General features: G+C 56.1%; 1 protein-coding gene across 2 annotated transcripts in view; it reads right to left on the bottom strand.

Annotated features, from left to right (window-relative positions):
* The window catches only part of Prkcz (protein kinase C zeta), an 88,223-nt gene extending 73,381 nt beyond the window's left edge, over positions 1 to 14,842 (bottom strand). Inside the window, exons 1-4 of one of the 2 annotated variants that reach the window (XM_087214559.1) lie at positions 14,688 to 14,842; positions 12,075 to 12,196; positions 11,339 to 11,428; positions 9,812 to 9,862 (exon numbers count right to left, since the gene is read on the bottom strand). In XM_087214559.1, the coding sequence (XP_087070685.1) occupies positions 9,812 to 9,862; positions 11,339 to 11,428; positions 12,075 to 12,196; positions 14,688 to 14,758 (334 nt within the window). In that variant the 5' untranslated portion in view covers positions 14,759 to 14,842. The remainder of the gene's footprint in view (positions 1 to 9,811; positions 9,863 to 11,338; positions 11,429 to 12,074; positions 12,197 to 14,687) is intronic. The other variant, XM_004863806.4, reaches the window with a different exon arrangement.
* Between the last annotated feature and the right edge of the window lie 5,466 nt (positions 14,843 to 20,308).

Raw genomic sequence — 20,308 nt, 5'->3', positions numbered from 1 at the left:
TAGCACTCTGAAAAGAGAGATTGAAGATGATATCAGAAAATGGAAAGACATCCCCTGCTCCTGGGCAGGAAGAATCAACATAGTGAAAATGGCCATACTTCCAAAACTGCTATACAGATTCAATGCAATCCCAATTGAAATCCCAGCAGCATACTTCACGGACCTTGAAAAAAACAATCCAAAAATTCATCTGGAACTCTTAAGAAGAGACCCAGAATAGCAAAAGCAATTCTAGGTAACAGAGATACGGCAGGGGATATTACAACCCCCAACTTGAAACTATACTACAAAGCTACTGTGATAAAAACAGCATAGTACTACTGGCAAAGAAACAGACCCGAGGACCAGTGGAACAGATTAGAAGATGCAGAAACAACGCCAGACACACTCAGCCATCTCATTTTCGACAAAGGAGCCAAACACCCTCACTGGAGGAAAGATAGCCTCTTTAATAAATGGTGCTGGAAAAATTGGGCTTCAACTTGCCAAAGATTAAAACTAGACCTGTATCTCTCACCATGCACTAAACTAAAATCAAAATGGATTAAAGATCTAAATATTAAAATAGAAACTCTGAACCAGTTGGAACAGAGGTTAGGTAGAACCCTTGGAAGACATCAGTGTAGGAAAAGATTTTATGAACAAAACCTCAGTTGCCCGTGAACTAGCACAAACAATCAACAAGTGGGATCTCTTCTTATTAAAAAGCTTCTGCACAGCAAGAGAAACCACCAGCAGTGTGAAGGGACAACCCACAATGTGGGAAAAAAATCTTCACCTGCTCTTCCTCAGACAAAGGTCTACTATCTCGAATATATAAAGAACTTAAAAAGATCAGACCTCCCAAATTTAAAGACCCAATCCAAAAATTGGCATCTGAAATGAACAGACGTTTCTCGAAGAAGTAGAAATAGCAAATAAATACATGAAAAAATGTTCAACATCACTGGTCATTCGAGAGATGCAAATGAAAACAACGCTGAGATTCCACTTCACTCCAGAAAGAATGCCTGCTATCATGAAATCAACCAATAGCAAATGCTGGCAGGGCTGTGGGGAAAGAGGAACCCTGCTCCACTGCTGGTGGGAGTGTAGACTGGTGCAAACACCGTGGAAATCAGTATGGAGATACCTCAAAGAACTAGGACTGGAAGTCCCATTTGACCCCATTATCCCACTGCTGGGTATCTTCCCCAAAGAATTAAAAGAATCATACCACAGTGATATATGTGCACCCATGTTCATAGCAGCACAGTTTGTAATAGCTAAAGCTTGGAAGCAGCCCAAGTGGCCATCAACTGGAGACTGGATAAAGAAAATGTGGTTTTTCTATAAAATGGAGTACTACTCAGCCATCAAAAATGACAAATTAGAGACATTCATAGCTAAGAGAATGCACATTGAGGCGATACTCTTAAGTGAAATAGGACACACATGTGTAAATACCGAATAGTTTCTCTGGTGTGAGAAACTGAAAGTGTAAATAAGGACTAAATGTATAATAGGTATTGTGAAATAGGAAGAAAAGGGGCAAAGGGGAAGGAACTGGGAGGGCTAGGGGAAAGGATAGAAGGGAATGGGATTAATATGAGAAAATGGAAAAATAGGAACAAAATCTTTGTAAATAGGGAGGACTGGAGGGGTTGAAGGAAGGGCTGGGCAAGGGTGAAAAATAAGAACCAAGAGAGACTATGTAAAGGTGCAAATTTCCAATGATGAATGTCATTATATTGTATACCTAAAATGTACCAATGATTAGAATGAATAATCGAAAATGTAAAATAGGAAGAAAAGGTCCAAAGGGGTAGGGATAGTGGGAGGGACGGGGAAAGGAAAGAAGGGAAAGGAAAAATGCTGAGAAATGGAAAAAATGGAAATAAAGTCTTTGTAAATAGGGAAGGGTGGAGGGCGTGAAGGGAGGGCTAGGAATGGGGAAAAAATAAGAACCAAGATGCATTATGTAAAGGTACAATTCCCAATGAGAAATGTAATTGTGTTGTATACCTACAATGTACCAATAAAAGAATTTAATACAAAAAAAAAAAAAAGAATGGCTGCTATCATGAAATCAACCAATAACAACTGCTGGCGGGGCTGTGGGGCAAGAGGAACCCTGCTCCACTGCTGCTGGGAGTGCAGACTGGTGCGACCACTGTGGAAATCAGTATGGAGATACCTCAAAGAACTAGGACTGGAAGTCCCATTTGACCCAGCTATTCTCCTGCTGGGTATCTTCCCCAAAGAATTGAAAGAATCATACCACAGTGATATATGTGCACCCCTGTTCATAGCAGCACAGTTTGTAATAGCTAAAGCTTGGAAACAGCCCAAATGCCCATCGACTGGAGACTGGATAAAGAAAATGTGGGTTTTTAAAAAAATAAAATGGAGTACTACTCAGCCATAAAAAATGAGAAATTAGAGACATTTATAGCTAAGTGGATGCACATTGAGGCGATACTTTTTTTTTTTTTTTTTTTTTTTTGGTGCCGGGGATCACTCGGGTCCTTGCACTTGCACAGCAGGCTGCAAAACCACTGAGCTAAATCCCTGGCCCTGAGGCAATACTCTCTAGTGAAATAAATAGGACACACATGTGTAAATACTGAATAGTTCCTCTAGTGTGAGAAACTGAAAGTGTAAATAAGGACTAAAAGGTATAATAGATAATGTGAGATAGGAAGAAAAGGGGCAAAGGGGAAGGGGAAGTGGGAGGGGTAGGGGAAAGGAAAGAAGGGAATGGAATTAATATGAGAAAAGGAAAAAAAGGAAACAAAGTCTTTGTAAATAGGGAGGGATGGAGGGGTTGAAGGGAGGGCAGGGGAAGGGGGAAAAATAAGAGCCAAGAGAGATTATGTAAAGGTGCAAATTCCCAATGAAATTATATTATAATTTATATTTATATTTTTTCTATTATAATTTATTATTTATAATATATTATATACCTAAAATGTACCAATAAAATAAAATTAAAATTTGAAAAGAAAATAAAATATTTTTAAAACCTACTTGTATTACATTAAATAAAAAATAATCAAGAGAACATAATATTTCCACTTTAATAAATAAAAATAAGAAGAGAAGGTCAGAGGAAGCAGCGGTGCCCCAGAGGCTGAGGTGGGAGGACGGAGAGCCGGGGAGCCACACAGCAAGACCCCATCTCAAAACAAACAGCAGCAGCAAGCAACAGAATCCCGCAAAAACAGGCAAGAGGACAAAAGGGCAGAGGGTCCAAGCAGACCCTGCTCCCAGGAAGCCAGCAGGCAGTGCGAAGGTGCCTGACAGCACCGTTACCAGGGAAACGCCACTGAAACCCCAGGAGACTCCCACGGGGCCAAGGCTGCAGCCGGAAACAAACCAGAGGGAAAGCAGCAAGTGCCAGGGGGAGGCGCAGAAAACCAGCACCCTTGGGCGCCGCCTGGCGCAGAACCCTGCGGGAACCAGTGGTGGGGGCCTTCGTCAGGAGTAGAGTCACCCACGCCAGCAGCGCCAGTCCCCGGCAAAGCCTCGGCGGAGAGGACACCCGCACACCACGAGTGAGGCGGACACGCAGGGACGAGGTCGGGCAGGAAAAAGGCACCCTTCACACGCGGAGGGTCAGACCCAGGACACCCTGGAACCGGAAGCGACAGGAGCCTGCTTTCGTGGGTCCCTGGAGGGCTGAGTCCCACAGGAAGAGGGGGTCAGGGCAGGGAGGTGGTGCTAATGTGGGCGGATTCAGTTTAGGAAGAGAGCGTAAGGCGCAAAGGCTGTACAACAATCTGCGCGCCGAATACCACGAAACTACACAGCCAGACATGGTAAGATGGCGAATTGTGTTACGAGCATTTTACCGGAATTTTAAAAACTGGAAAAAAGCTAGGTACAGTGACCCACAGCTGTAACCCAACACCTGGGAGGCTAAGGCAGGGGAATCGTGAATTTGAGGCCAGCCTGGGTTCCATAGCGAAATCCTGTCTTAGAGGAAAAAGAATGGAACCCTATTCCCAACATCATACTGAATGGGAAAAACAAAGCTGTCCCTCTAAAACCAGAAACAAGACACGGATGTCTGCCATGACCACTGCTGTTCAGCAGTCCCTGAAACATTAGCCAGAGCAATCAGAAAAGAGAAACAAAAGGATATGCACAGTAAAGGAAGACGTCAAAGAATCATTATTAGGGGCCAGGGATTTAGCTCAGTTGTTCCAGCGCCTGCCTCGAAAGCACAAGGTCCCAAGTTCGATCCCCAGTACCAAAAAAAAAAAAAAAAAGAATCATTATTTGTAGACAACATGATCTTCTACCCATAAGACACCAAAATTTCCACTAATAGACTCCTACAATTAATACTCAAATTCACCAATGTGGCAGGACACAGTCAACAAATCAATGGCATTCTTATACACTGATAATTAACTCACTGAGAAAGAAATCAGGAAAATAATACCATTCACAGTAGTATCAAGAAAAATTAAATACTTAGGAATTAACCTAACCAAGGAAGGAAAAGATCTTTACAACAAAAATTACATCACGCTGAAAAAGGAGATTAGGACACGAAACAATGGGAAGATATCCCATGTTCCAGGATAGGCAGAACCAATATAGTCAAAATGGCCAAACTCCCAAACCTGATACGGAGACTTAATACAATCCCAATCAACCTACCAACAGCATTCCTCAAAGATTTAGAAAAAACAATCCAAAAATTCACATAGAACCAGACGAGACCCAGAATAGCAAATGCAATTCTAGGTAACAATAGCAAAGCTAGAGCAATCACAACCCCAGATTTAAAGTTACATTACAAAGCTATAGTGATAAAAGCAGCATGGCTGGGCATGGTGGTGCACACCTGTAATCCCAGCACTTGGGAGGCTGAGGCGGGAGGATCACCAAGAGTTCCAGGCTAGCCTGAACTACATAGTGAGACCCTGTCTCAAAAAACAAAACAAAAACAGCAATGATACTGGCACAAAAACAGAAATGTGGATTAATGGAACAGAATAGAGGAAGCAGAAACAACCCCAGATACATTCAACTAGCTGATCTTTGACAAAGGAGCCAAAAGCATACACTGGAGGAAAGACACCCTGTTTAATAAATGGTGCTGGGGAAAGTGGATACCAGCATGCTGAAGATTGAGTCTAGACCCATATATCTCCCTTTGTACTTCTTATGGCTTGTGTCTAAATGTCCCGCAAAGCCTCATGTGGTCATAGGTGGAGCTTTTCAGAGGTGGCTGAATCTAGGGAGTGTGGTGCTGGGATCAAGGGTGTGTGATTACTAAATCAGTCCACTGATTGGTTTGGCACAGTTCTGGATAGGATTAAAAGTCCCCCCTTCTCAGTGTGAGTGCTAACCACCCCAAGGGGACATAGCCTGGGTAAGATAAAAGGGATAGGAAAGAGGGTCCCTGCTGGTTGCTGCTTTGCTGCCTTCTGCTTCCTGCCTGCCCTGCCATGGACTGTTTCTCCCCATGATGCCCCTCTGCCATGTGCCACCCTGCCTTGGAGCCAGCCCACTATGGACTGAAACCTCTGCAAACTGCGAGCCAAATAGACCCCTCCTCCCTAACTTTGGGTGTCAGATATTTTGTCTGAGCAACAACAAAAGTAACCAAAACAGTACTAAACTAAATTCAAAAATGGATCAAAGATCTGAATGTTAAAACAGAAACACTTAATGTGATGGAGATAAACTCTTGAAGACACAGGTGTAGGCAAGGAACTTCTGAAAAGAATCCCAAGGGCACAACAAATGGGATCACATCAATTAAAAAGCTTCTGCACAGCAAAGGAAACAACGAACAGAGTGAAGAGACAGCCTACAGAGTGGGAAAAAATTTCTGCCAGCTACACCTCAGACAGAGGACTCATATCTAGAATATATAAAGAACTAAAAAAATCAGACCCAGTAAATAAAAGCCCCAGTCAAAAAATGGGCAACTGCAACCAACAGACACTTCTCAGAAGTACAGATGGCTGATAAGTGCATGAAGAAATGCTCAGTATCGCTGGCCATTAGAGAAATTCAAATTAAAACAACACTGAGATTCCATCTTACTCTAGGAAGAATGGCCTAAATCAAGAAATCAAATAATGCCAGCCAGGTGTGGTGGCACATGCCCGTAATCCCAGTACTAGGAAGGCTGAGGCAGGAGGATCACTGCGAGTTCAAGGCCAGCCTCAGCTGCATAGTGAGTTCAACGCCAGCTTGAACTATGTTGTGAGACTCTGTCTCAAAAAACCAAAGAAAGAAAGAAAGAAAGAAAGAAAGAAAGAAAGAAAGAAAGAAAGAAAGAAAGAAATCAAATAATAACAAATGCTGGCAAGGCTACAGGCAAAAAAAGGCATCCTACTACTCACTGCTGGTGGTAATGTAAACTAGCACAACCACTAGAAATCGGCGTGGAGATTCCTCAGAAAACTAAAACTATAAATCCCATCTGACCCAGCCATTCCCCTTCTAGGACTCTTTCTGAATGAGCCACAGACGTCATGCTGCAGACGCACCTGCACAACTGCGTTTACAGCGGCACAACTCCTAACAGCTAAGTCTTGGGAGCAGCCCATGTGCCCGTCAACAGACAGTGGATAAAGAAGATGTGAGGGCCAGGGATTTAGCTCAGTGGTTTCACCACCTGCTGTGCAAGCACAAGGACCTGAGTTCGATCCCCAGTATCAAAAAAAAAAAAAAAAGATGTGGTACAGACATTCCTCATTTAAGACGAGCCACGTTCCTGCAACTCAGTCATTGAATGAATTGGTCACAGGGGCTGGGAATTTAGCTCAGTGGTTTCGCCGCTTGCTGTGCAAGTGCAAGGACCCAAGTTCGATCCCCGGTACCAAAAAAAAAAACTTTGCAGACCGATGAATGAATTGGTCACTAAACAAGGAACTGTATAGAGTACGTACATTACAGAATTCACAGCAAAGAAATGGTCAAGGGAAGCTCCAATTTGATGACTTTGTTTTTATTTGCATAACTTTTTTTTTTGAGGCAGAGCTTGCTATGTTGTTCAGGCTGGCCTCAAACTCCCTGCAATCCTCCTGCCTCAGCCTCCTGAGTATGGGAGTACAGGTATGCGCCTCCACACCCGGCTTTATTTGCATAATTTAAATGCATACATTGCATAACAGAACGCAAACCTACAGCCCTGTACTGTACAGTACAGTCAGGAAAAATTACAGCGCTGTATAAATACTGTGTGCTACGGCAAAGGAAAAGACACTGATCCTCTATAGACAGACAAGATGTAGAGAACCGCACAAAAAGCAGATGGGTTGTAAGTCCGAACAGCGCTCCTCTGCCATTAAACAGGGACATCTTACTTACATGCAGTGCAGTCCTACTCGGTCATGAAGACAAACGGGGTTCATTCGTAGGGAAACGGGCCCAGTGAGACCATGACATCAAGGGAAATAAGTCAGATACACAAGCTTCACTACTGCATGAGTTCTCTCACGTGAGACACCCAAAGTGCTACAGCATAGAGCGCAAAATAAAAGACAGATAATAGGAATGGGAAATGGATTAAGGGATAGAGAGTGGAGAGGGATGGTGGGGAGCGGACAGAAGCACCCAGACGTGCACGTGCGTGAGCCCCAGGAGAGATCACTGGGTACGCAGACACGGACATGGGAACAATGACAGAGAAGGGAAAGAATGGCAGCTGAGGCGTACAGCACACAGGCCTTGAGGAGGCTGCTGAGTGCGGGAAGCCAGGCACAGCGGCACAGCACAGGACTCCAGCACAGGAAGCATCCACGGAGCCGGGTGGCTACCGGGCCCAGCAGATGCCCGTGGGCTGGGGTTGCCGTGAGGGATGCGCTTTGGCACCGGCAGAGGTGGCAGCTGCCTAGCAATGGGAACCCTCGTCACTGCAAAGTGGGGAGGGGAGCAACAAGTGCTAAGTGCACTTCACGGCTGGAAACAACACAGAGCCCCCGGCGGCACCGTGGCGCGGGCCTGAGTGCCAGCCGGGCGGGGGGTCTGGGCCCACGCGGCATTGCAGGGAGACCAGCCTCAGAAGACAGGGAGGGGAGAGGAGAAAGGAAGCACAAACCAGCTGAGTCCAGAGAGCACGAGAGCAGGCGCCTGGCAGACCTACGCCTATGCCGCAGGTGGGTGTCGGTCCATGAGCCCAAGCTGCTGGGGTCACCTGGTCCATCTGTCCCTCCGTCCATGCAGTCCTCTTCCTGGGGCCCCGGTGGGGTGCAGTTCAACCAGCCATCCACTGCCCGCCAGGTGGCCCCTGTCACCCACCCTGAGCAAATCACAAATACCACCAGGCACTGAGGTCCCGGTCACCTGTCCCTGGGTGAGCACAGCAGGCTTCTGCACTGCTGCAGGGTGACTGTCAGGCCACATCCTCCACGGCTGCAGGTGCAGGCCCCAACCTCCGACTCCTGCCAAGGCCGGGATGCAGAGCGCCCACCCACCAGGCTTCCCTACCCCAACCCATGGACCTCAGGCCCTAAGGAAGCTCCAACAAAACCCAGTCACAAAGCCTCGGGCAGCCCCACCTCCCCATCCAGGACCCTCAGCAAAGGCACAGTCCTGCCCCAGGCTTGGCGATATCCACACTCCTGGCACTCCCCGCTCTGCCCACTGGCAGGGACCTGAGCCCTGACATCCGGTGATGCCCCGGGGGCCACCTCCCCACTCCAGGCCGGTGTGGTCCGTACACCACTGGGCTGGGAGGGGTTTCACAAATGCCCCGGGCTCCCCCTGTACCTGGCTCAGGGTGGAGCTGACAAACATGGACAGTCTTATCCCCAAGGTAGACGTCACCCAGGTGACAGCAGGTGTGGGATTACAGCCTCTAACCCACACTCTGGAGGCTGAGGCAAGAGGACTGTACATTCCAGGGGAAACCTGGCAACTTAAGGAGACTCTACCTCAAAATAAAAAATAAAACTAGAGGGCTGGAGATTTAGCTCAGTGGTGCCGCCACCTGCCTTGCAAGTACAAGGTCCAGAGTTCAATCTCCGACACAAAAAAATAAATAAATAAAATAAAACTGGGCTGGGGATGTAACTCAGTGCAAATGTCCTGGGATAAACCCCCAATAAAAAAACCATGAAAAAAATTCATCCAGCTTGTAGCAGACACAGTGGGGGACTCTGCTGACCGGCACCCTGAAGGCTGAGGGGTGCAGCAGACAAGCCCCCTACGAAGACACCTTTCCAGGTGCCTGTCCTGCCCATGGACCCAGGCACCACACCACAAGAGACGTCAGCATCAGGGACCCGCAGGAGGGCGACCTGAAACCCCATGCCAGCCCTGCTCCAAAGCCCAACAGGCTACGCTGCCAAGGCCAGACGCTCGTCAGGGGCGCCGAGCCCGACTCTCCAGGTTCCCCCACCTCCGGGGCAAAGCCACACAGACACGGGCTGTGGCCTCCTGCCCTTCTCCCTCTCGCCCAGCTGCCCAGGAAGCTCCGCTGGTAACCACGCCTCCCTCAGCACGGCCTCCAGGACGGCCAGGCTCATGGACAGGAGTCCCCCAGAGCCCACTGCCCAGGACCTACTGGCCAATCTCCACCTGCACCCTGCAGAGAGGAGCGGGGCCGGCACGGGCGCAGCAACACCCTCCCCTGACCCTCTGTCCTTCTTGGAGCTTGCCCTCTGCTGCTAAAGGACAGCCGACCCCACACAGGAAGTGGCCGAGGGCACCAGCCACGTGAAAACCCCACTCACAGGCACGGGGCTGGCCGCAGACCCAGCAGGAGGGTCCCAACACCCACCGCCCACACTCCACACCACAGGTCAGCGCTTCTCCCCGGCCCGCTCCACGTGAGGTGAAGGAAAATCGCAGCACTCACTGTCTTCTCCGGGACAGGGCAGGCCAGGCCGCTCCGGGATGCTTGGGAAGACTGGGCGGAAAGGAGGGAAGCAAAAGCGTTAGCGTTCACTGCAGCCTGTCCCTCCCTCCCCTCAGGGCCTGCCCCGTGCCGGTCTGGCAGAGATCCTGCCACACAAAGCACTCAGCACAGCACCCGTGATGACCTCCCTGGGGAGAGTCCTTCACCAGAAGCCTTGGAAACCAAGCCAGTCTCCTGCCAAACCCTCTCTGTAAGGCTTCCAAAGCCACTGAAAACATGGGAGAAGGCGATCGGGTGCCTAGGCTGCGAGGCTGCAGAGCAAAGCCGAGCCCATTACTCAGTACGGGCAGGGGCTGCGCTCACCTTGAAACTGGCTTCTAAAGGCACAACAGACTCCATTTCTCCATATGCACCAGAGTTCAAAGTTAACTACTTCAAGATACACCCTGGACTTCTACAAATGACTAAACCAGCATAGAAAATACTATAAATCATCGCTTCTTGGCTTTTTGGCTAAGATCAAGTGAAAATACTATAAATGGTTAAAACAAGTATTTCCTTGCTCGTGAATTTTCAAGGTACCTTCTAGTACAGGAGGCCAAACAAATGCATTTGTCATCATGAAAATAGGTGGCCTACAGTAGGGTTTATGTCTAGAGCTATGTCCACACAGCACAGCTGGGTACCTTAGCCCACCGGCTCAGATTCCCCACCTGGTCCAGCCCAAAGAACCAGGACCGAACACGGCCAGGCTGGCCGGCCACACCCAGCAGCCCACACGGTGGCCCGGACACCTGGAGCCAGACAGCACCCAGCTGTCCAACCAAGGCTGAAACCACAGCTTCCAGCTGCCACATGGCACTGGCTCAGAGCTGAGGGTCAGTCTCCGGCACTGACACAGCAAACAGCAGGCAGCTGGGGAGCCCCTACCTCCTGCTCATGCCAGGCCCTCCACAGGCCACGACCCCTGGTAGCACCGAGATGGGCAGAACTAGGTGAGCAGGCCGGCTGTGGACACGGAGGAGGCCGCCTGGAGAGGAAGCAACTTGAGCAGCGAGGACCACAAGAATCCAGGCTGCACTCGGCCTGCTGGCTCCACGCGTGTACCAGCAGGTGTTGCGTGGTTTACAATGGGCCAGGGAGAAAAAGCAGCCCGAAGAGTGCCATACCAACATCCTTTCCCTCAGCGTGGTGGTGCACGCCTGTCATCCCAGCACTCTGGGAGGCTGAGGCAGGAGGATCACAAGTTCCAGCCCAGGTTGGGCCCATTAAAAGACTTACTGAGACCCTGTCTCAAAATAAAAAACACAAAAGGGCTGGAGTTGCAGCTCAGTGTGAAGGCCCTGGGTTCAATTCCCAGTACTACAAATACAGTATAATCCTGACATCTTCGGCATCGTAAGATTTTAAACTGCTGTCCCCCATGTGGCCTTCATCCCCCAGCTGGTGGTCTGCAGAAGATGCCCTGGCCAAAGATGTCTGGGTCGCCCATGCCCACGGACAGAGACCCATCCGCCCGTCACTCACCGTGGAGGATGAGTCCCTCGTCACGGTGCTGACAGGCCAGGCGGAAGGCCTCCTCCAGCTCCATCTGGGAGGACACGGTGCAGGGGTCACCTGCGCGGGGCAAGAGGCACACTGAGGCCACCAGGCGAGGCAGAGGTGCCAGGGTGGGCAGGTGTCACCGTCTTCCATTGGCCACCCCAGCCGAGGCCCCGGAGCCAGCTCAGGCCAGCTCAGGACTCCCCAGAGAGAAGGCCCGCCAGTCTGCAAAGGGAGCAGAGAGCCTTCTCCCAGGTCAGCCCAGGCCACACGAGAGGCTCCTGCACCCTGAGCTGGACGGGGACCTAGAGCTTCACACAGCAGCCCCGGGAGGCTCCTGCTGGACTGGGTCCTCGGGCCCTGCGCGCTCAGCCGGGTGGGGCCATCTTCTAGACGTGTCTGGGACTGAGGAGAAGTGAGGGAGATAGGTGGGGAGAGTGAGACAGACCAAGATGCACAGGGGGAGGCGGGACAGGCGAATGCCGCCCGGCTGTGCTTGGCTGGCCCTGTCCGACAGCAGCAGGGAGGTGCTCTAGGCGGTGGGGAAGGACTCGCCTGAGGGGCCACCTCTGCCCCAGCCGGGCCTCACTGCCCTCTCCCAGCCGGGCTTCTGCTGAGCCGGCTGCTGCTGCTTTCCAGCCGTCCTCCCGGGGAAGCAGCCTGCACACCCGCAGCCCCACAGCCCCTCCCACGCAGGACGCCTGGACAGAGGGCGGGCTACCTTCGCTGTCCACCCACTTGAGGGTGAGCGGGTGCTGTGGATCCAGCCTGCACATGTCACGCACTTCTCCGCAGAGCGCGTGGAAGGTCATCACAGTGTCCACACTGGTGATCAGGATGTCCCTGCAGCAAAGAGGGCGGGGCGTCACCGGGTCACACCTGAGGCAGGCCACATGCTGACTAAGGAGCAAATGACTGGCTCCATGATGAAATGGAAGTTTCCCCAGCCAACACAACAGCCTCCCCACGAACCCAATCTCACCGCAGTGAGAAGCCACCACCTGCGCTCTGGGGGCCAGGCGGACACACTGGATGGCACCCTGTAGTGCAGCCTGGGCAACTGTGCCACGTTCCCATTCTCCACAACAGTGACCCTGGCGGGGACAGGAGCTCACTGATCCAAGCCCAAGAATTACATCCCAGCCATTCTTATTTTGTTTTGAGACAGGGTCCCCCTAAGTTCCCAGTCTGGGTTTGAACTTACAACCCTCCTGTCTCGGCCTCCCAGGGCCCTAGGATTACAGGTATGCGCCACCATGCTGGCTCAGAGGTAGCACTTTTTAAGCCCTTGCAGGACTAGACGGACCTCAGTGTCTCAACTGTGACACAATTCCAGGAACTTTTTTTTGAAAACCGAGTCCCAGATTGTCACTGCCTTCTATCTTTTCCTCTCAAATTGGGATCTGAATGTGGATGTCAGGAGATGCTGAGATTCCCGGCCCTTCCCTGGTGAAGGGCACCCAACGACCCAGGACAGCAAGTGGGAGGACATCACCCCCTCCATGTCCCCAGGCAAGGAAGGGACTCACTCGGGTGCGACTGTTTTTACTAAACACTGAGCAGGAGCCGACCTTCCCCACTCATCAGAACTGCAGCAGAAACCCGCAGCTGACTCAAATGCTCTGGGGCTCCCAAACAGGAAGGAGGGCTGCTCAGACCAACCACAAACACACTTGCACAGTCCGTGTGACGAGACGGTAAACCCAGAGCAAGCAGCCCCCAGGTCCTCTGCGGGGCACCCACCGGGCACCCTTGGAGCCTGGCCAAAGACCTCCCTCCCTGGACGGGCACCCTGGGTGGCGGTGACGAGGCTGCCCCAGAGCCCACGCTGTCCACAAGGACTGATGCGGCTTGTCCTCCCCACAGCCTGCAGAGTCCTGGCCTGGCCGACGGGGAACAGGCTCATCAGACACACCTGGCAGCTGGGGACAGGAAGGGGATGGGCACCCGGCACAGCACTCTTGTGCACCTCACGCAGGGCCCTAGGGGCGGCTGGAGCCCTGGACACAATGGCACCAGACCCACGGCTTCCATCTGGTTCTGAGGGCAGACACTTTCCCCACAGCACTGCCGGTCTCAGCCCTGGGACGGGATCCTCAGCCACTTCCGGGCAGGGGGAGGGGACAGAGGGGCACCTGGGAGAGGAGACAGGGAGGAGGCGGGAGGGGAAGGCAAGGGAGGCAGGCCCTTGGGAAGAGGGAGGAGGCCGGGAAGACAGGAGGGTGTGGACGCCACACTCGCTGGGAAACTGGAGTCCGCAGGTTGAATTACACCGCGTAACCAAAGCGCTCCCAGGGGCCGGGCCGGTGGGGTTCGCCTGGGGCGGCCTGAGGGCCTGGCTGTGGGCCCCCGACACTTCCGACGGAGGGTGGGCCCTCGGTTTGGCTGTCGCAGCGTCCACACAGAGCAGCCCGCCAGCCGGGCCGGAGCGACTCTGACCTCGTCCGACTCTCCCTCTGGCCGAGTCACTGCCCCCACCCCAAGGATGCACCACAGAGAGGCAGGGGCTGGAACCCCCAAGCGTCCCGAGCAAGAAACAGCCAAGTTCCCAGCCCAAACCCCCGAGCCAAGCAGCCCCCAGCCTGACGCCAGACCAGCCACTCCTGCTCAGAGGTGACGGCTGCGGGGGGGGGGGGGGGAGCCCCTCTGAGTGTCCCTGGCAGCGCCGGCCAGCCAGACCCTGAGGAATGATGGGGGCCTCTGCTCCCCTCCCTTCCCCTCTCCTCCTCCGAGACCTAAGCCCCAGCCCCTGCAGTCTACACCGCCGGCCTACACTGCCCTGCCTCGGGACCAATCCTCTCCCGGGAGCGACCCTCCCCTGTCTGAGGACAGCTCCCCACACTTCCGAGTCCCGGGGCAGTGACCTGCGGGGTCCCCGCCCCTTTCCACACCACAGCGCCAGCAGCCCGGGCGCCGGGTCCAGTGAGCCCTGACCGGTCACCGCCCTGTCACGCTCGCGCGTGGCCTTGCCTGGTCCCAGGCTTTTCTCAAAGGAGGCCCCTTAAATCCAGGATCAGCTTAGATGACCTCGATTTTTAAACACTGGCCCGGGGCAGTTGCCCACACCTGCGATCCCAGCTACTCGCGCAGCTGAGGCAGGAGGATCACAAGTCACTTAGCAAACACCCAGCCTCGAAATAAGAAAAAGCCCCGGTTCTGCCTGCAGCACAGGCGGAAAGTCGCCAAAGTTTTCTCAGTGTGGCGGGACTTTCATCCGCACAGGTTTGCGGCCTCCGCGTCCCCGCCAGCTTCCCGGGGAAGCCCCCGAGAGCCAGGCAGGGGCCCTCCCGTCGGCTCGCGCAGGCGCCCGACCCCGCGCGCCGCCCGAGCTCACCCGCCAAAGTGCGCCTTGAGGCGGACGCGGCCGCCGCGCCCGTCCATCTTGGGGCCGGTCCGGCCGGGCATGGCGCCCCTCAGCGCCGCGCCCCGAGCGCACTGGGCATGGCGCCGCCGGGCGGGCGGGTGGGGCGGCGCGGAACGCGGAAGGGGCGCGCGCGCGCGCAGGCCCGACGGACGGCGCCGGCCTCGCCACGCTGCGGGACTCGGGCGGGGGCGCGCGGGCCGATGGGGGGCGGGCGGTGTGCCAGGGGCGCGGCACCTGCGGCCAATGAGGGCGAGGCGGGGCTCCACCTGGCCAATCCCCGGGGCGCCGACGGCTACAGCCCAATGGGAGCGCGGGTGGATTACCTGTCGGGTAGGGCGGGGCCACCTGCTGCCAATGGGAACGCGCGCGGTGTGGCTCCGCCTAGCGACGAAGCAGCTGGGCCCGGGCCGGGAGCGGAGCCCGGGGTGTTCGGTGCGCGTCCCCGGGCGCACGGAGTGAAGACTCTGTCCGAGCTGACACTCCGGGTGGTTCCAGCGGCCGCGAATCTAGGTGGTCTAGGACCGCGAACCAGGCTCAGCAGCTCAGGCCCGGGATTCCCGAGGGCCTAGAATCGGGGGATCCCACCCCCTCCCGTCCCTGCGAACCCCAGGTCCCAGGCAGGGAAGAGTCGTCTACACTCGCTGCCTCCGCTCCACTTCGCCTCTCGGCCTTATACCTCGAATCTTATACCGTCATAAAGACTTCTCAGCCTTTTGCTTTTGTGCCTCAGATTCCGCTGGTGCCTTCTTGGTGACCTCGGAGGTGGCCCTGGGGCCAGGAGGACACTGTCCCTATGGTCCGGATTCGGTGCTGTTTCTGGAGACAGCGGGCCCTTCACCTACTGAAATGACCGGCAATCCTGCACACCCAGCGGGCAGGGTGACTCTGGGAGGACCGGCTGGGAAGCTGGCAGCCCCGCCTCCCCTGTGCTTGCTGTGGCCTTGTCCCCAGGCCATCAGGAGTCCACTCTGGCACCCAGCCTTGACACTTCCCAAGGACTGGGAAGGGCACCTTGGTGGGCACAGGCCTTACCCGGGGGAGGGGCCTCTGCCTCCCCAAACTTCCTCGGGCTGGTCTGGGGAGGAGGCAGGAGGAGCCAGCAAGCGTGTCCCTGTATCCACTGGACACCACTTCTGGGACCTGCCCCAGCCAAGGCCCCACTGGACACAGCAGCTGAACCCCAGTCAGGAGCTCTTTCTAACCAGGGGATGCTTACTGGGGGACGTAAGGGGACCCTTGTATCAGAAGCTATTCCGAGGTCACCACTGCCCCCAGTCCTGGTGAGGACAGGCTGGAGGAGCCCTACTTGGATTTTGGAGGTGGGCACTTTTCTAGAGGTTGGAGTAGGAGAGGGCACCCATCCGGGAGGGAGGCCTGTGGGGCCCCAGAGGGCGCAGGGCCCAGGGTCCCTTGGTCCTACAAACTTCCCCCAGCCACACCCGTGGGTCCCTCCCTGGCCAGGAAGGTGGAGGCCTCCGTGTTTTGGATCTAATTGATGACAAGGGCAAGGACACAAAGGCGGGCCCTGGCCCTCCTCTGCCTCCAGACTGTGGCTAGGGGCTGGGAATTCCCAGCACAGGAGAGCAGAGGGTGTGGTCCCGAGGGAGGGCAGCAGCCTTGGGTGACTCACTGTCACCTAGGGACAGGCCCAAGTGTTTGTTTACAAAGCCACCCTCCACGGTCAGGCTGTGGCCTCTCCAGGCACCTGGAAGGGATGAGCAGGCACAGGCTCCCAGGGCCCTGCGTCAGCGTCAGCTCCTCCCGGTCACTGCCTGGCCACCTGGGAATCAGGTCCTGCACAGTGGTGGTTGCAAGGACCCCCAGGGCCTCCCAGAGCACGCAGGACATGCGGTGACCCTTGGAACCAGAGAGACACACACAGGCAGGGGCAAAAGTGACCTTGGGCAAGACTCTGGTGGGGCTGAGGGCCGGTCCTTCCCACCTCCAGGTTTTGCACAGATGCCTGAGGTTTCCAAAGTGAAGAACTGGTTGCAAAAGTGACACAGGCTCCTCCAGCTCCAGCCCTGGCCCCTGGATGCCCATGCTGTGGCCGGCCAGACAGGCTAGGGGCCCTTAGAGCTGCCCGTCCCCAGATGAGGGGACTGAGGGGGGGCCCGTGGTGACCAAGGGCTGAGCAGGGTGAGGGCGCCCCCCGCGGGGCGGGCACCAGGGAGGCTGCACCAGCTCTGTCTCCGGTTTCTTTGTCAAATGTCCCTTTGGTGAGATCCTCACTTCCAGTGACACCCCGCCTGCAGGCTGGGGACACCCCTCTCTCCAGGCATCCCAGCTGTGAGGCTGACTCCAGGAGGCCCAGCTGGCTGCAGGAAGGCCCGAGCCTGTGCTGACAGGTGCTTGGCAATCAGCTGAGGGTGGGTCGGGAACCAGATGCTTCCTGTCTTTGTCATGAGCCCTGGCTGCTGGTGGAGACACATGTCTTGGGGTGGCAGCTCTTTGGACCAAGGGAGCAATCCCAGGAGGGAAGCTGGCCTGGACAGGACGGTGAGAAGGGGCGGCAGTGCAAGGGCCCTGTGGCCGGGAACAAGGAGGTCAGAGAAAGCCTAGGAAACAGAGGAGGTGGGGTGGAGGGGGCGGGGAAGCCACTGACCAGACCAAGTCGGGCCAGCGTGAGACCGGGCTGGAGAGGCACCGCCAGCGGGGGCGTGCGTGTTTGTGTGTCTGGTCCACACGTCCGTGTGCGCGTTCCCGTCCAGGCAGCCTGTCCTGCCCCTGACGGGGCCGTGCATATTCCACCCGTCGTGGCAGCCCCGCGTCCCCAAGGCGCTGTGGTGCCAAGCGTGCCCGGGAGGGGGCGCGGGAGCCCGCGGCCAGGAAGGGCGGGCGGATCGGGGGCGCCTCCGGCCTGTGGGGGGTGGCCCGCCCCGGCTCCCAGGACTGCGGCCCCACCTCGCTGCAGCTCCGGCCCCTGGAGCGCCGGCCGAACAGAAGGCGGGGCCTGAGTCTCCCGCACTGCGCCCGTTGCCGCTGGTGCGGTTTAAATCTTACGGACCAGACCACGACTCAGCCAGGGTCTGCGCGCCTTGCAAGATCTTGCGTGCGCCCCCCCACACACACCGTGCGCGCGCGCCCCCGGGGCGGGGCCAGGAGGGCGGGGCGAGCTCCACCAAGGGACAACAGAGCCGGGAAAGGGTTGAGTCACTTTGTCTGTCGGAGGTGCTGGGTGGGAGGCGGTAAGGCCCTGGATGGGAGGCGGTGAGGCCCAGCTCCGGCCGCCTGCCCCGGACGCTCCGCCCGGAGTCACCTGCCTAGGACGCGGGGCTCCCGCCTCAGCTGGGTGTGCGGCTCGTCCCTGGGGACCGGATCCTGTCCCGCTGGCCGGGAGTCTCCCCCGATCTAAGAGGGGCGGAGGCTGAGGGACTACGGCGGCGCCAGAACCCCGTCGCCATGGCAACGTAAGCACGGGCTGAGCAGCGCTATTTTAGCTCGGTGAAAATAGAGTCAGTTAACTGGACAACTACAGGGAGATGCCACCGAGCGCAAGGGAGGCCTCCGAACCTTCCTCAGGAACATGACCTTATCCCCGCGTCCCAGATCGCTGGAGGGAGGGGGGTGCCCGCTCTGGTTTCCTCACAGGGGGCTGAGGCCTGGGCAGTTGATGAGCTGCCTGGGGGTCAGGCTTCCAGGCCGAGGATGTGAAGATGGCCCGGCTCTGTCCTGTGGGTCCCCAGCCCACATGGCACTGACTGCAGGAAGCAGGCTGGCAGACGGCATCCAGAGCCTTGAAGGTGTCCACGTGGTCTGGGGTGGCTGGAAACCACTCTGTGACCCCATGTCCTCGCAGGTGGATCCAAGTCCAGGGCGAGAGGCGATGGGGCCAGCAGCAGAGGGAAGCCCAGGTCCACAGTGGGCCCCACTTGACCAGCGGCTCTGTGGCCTCTGAGGAGGGGGGGTCACACACAGGCTCCTGTGGCCAAGTTGTGCACGCGCGCGCACACACACACACACACACACGCAAGTGCCCAGCGCTCAAGTACGCCAGACCACAGCAGCTCTGCCAGGACGGAGTGGCCAGGCCCCTGCCAGGTGGCACTGACCAAGCAGCAGCAGATGGCCCAGCAGGGTCTGCCCAGCAGGGAGACCTCAGCCTTCAGGCTTTGCAGCCTGGCCGTGTCCCGGTTCCTCTCCCCTCTTCCCCGAGACCTCGCCACACAGGCCCTGCTGACCCCACTGACCACCAGGACAGGAAGCTGCTTGAGTCCTCCCTGTCCCAGGGAGTGGGAGTGCATGCCCCACTGTGTTGTGAAATCTTCCCAGGTATCTGCCCCTGTGTCCTGTCCAGCCTCCCCGCCCCGCCACAGCGAGGCAGGCACCCCCAGAACTGTGTCTTTGAGGGGAAAGTGTGGATGCTGGCATCCAGGTGAGGCCACCCAGCCCTGCACTGCACCCTCGGGGAGTGTGGAGTCCTTGTGTCCAGGTTGGAGGCCCAGGAGGCCAAGGTGCTTACTGAAGTGGGGCCACACGAGGGACAAGGCCCTCCTCCAGCACGGAGGCTTCTGATGAGCAGGACGGGGCACCAGCTGGGCCTTGGGCTCCTTGCAGCTCTGTCCTCCCGAGTGCATGGGGCCTGCCAAGCTCAGTGTCCTGCCAATCAGCTCCATGCCAGACTCAAGAGATAGGCAAGGTCTTTCTGATGTTTTCACTGTCATTCTGTAAATCTGAGGGGTGAACAAAAAGGGGCAAACGAAGCTGGCACCACCAGTGGGCCCTCCCCACGCACCCCGTGTCCTGGGTTGGGGAGGACGTGCCCTGGAGCCTCCTGGGAATGCTGGGCAGGATCGGTCAGAAACCCCAGAGCCCGGGAGCACAGAAAGACTGCATCCCCTTCCCACCAGCCCAGGACGAGGTGCGGGAGAAAGTCGGGTTCATCCGAACCCACCATGCACATTGGCTGTTAGTTTTGCGAGTTCTGACCTAGGGTGCCTGGGTGTAGAGGGAAGGGCCAGTGGCCTGAGGGGCTCCCCAGATCTTCAGAGCCCCCCAGACTCTCACTAGGCCCAGCTCTGGACAGCTGGGATGGGCCGGTGACTGCCCTGCCCCGGGCGTCCCCACAGCACCCACCATGGAGACCAGGAGGACAGTCGCCTGCCTCAGCATCACGCGCTGTGAGAGGCAGATTGCACTGACCACAGCGCAGCAAGTGTGTGGATGCCTTCCCACCAGGCCTGGCCCCCAGTCCTCCAAGGAGCAACAGAGACACACCAAGATGGCGCTGCACCTGGAATTATGTGACAAGGGCCAGCCCTGAGCGGGAAGTCCAAGCTGTGGCCCCGCCACCATCCTTGAGGGGAACCCAGGAGAAAGCTGGAGGGTGCCAGACACTGACCATGGGGCCCTCTCTCTCCCACCCCAGCCTCTGCCCAGGGCCCCTCCCGGTGTAGGGCAATGAGAAGGCAGGAACTGACATTTCCACCCCCAGGGTGACGATCCCCGACTGGCAGGTGATGTTGGCAAACCCACAAGGCCCGGCTGTCCCCAGGACAGTTCTGAGCTGCTGCAGACACCCGCTGCTGCACAGGCCCTCGCGGGCCTCCCCCGGCCGCCTCCCTCCTGCTGCCGAGATCACTTTCTCCTTC

Source organism: Heterocephalus glaber, unplaced genomic scaffold (genome assembly GCF_053883595.1).
Source record: "Heterocephalus glaber isolate CG9 unplaced genomic scaffold, H.glaber_assembly_v1.0 deba00001447, whole genome shotgun sequence".
NCBI lineage: Eukaryota > Metazoa > Chordata > Mammalia > Rodentia > Bathyergidae > Heterocephalus > Heterocephalus glaber.
Note: the sequence above shows the minus strand (reverse complement) of the source record. Positions and strands in the feature narration are given on the sequence as shown.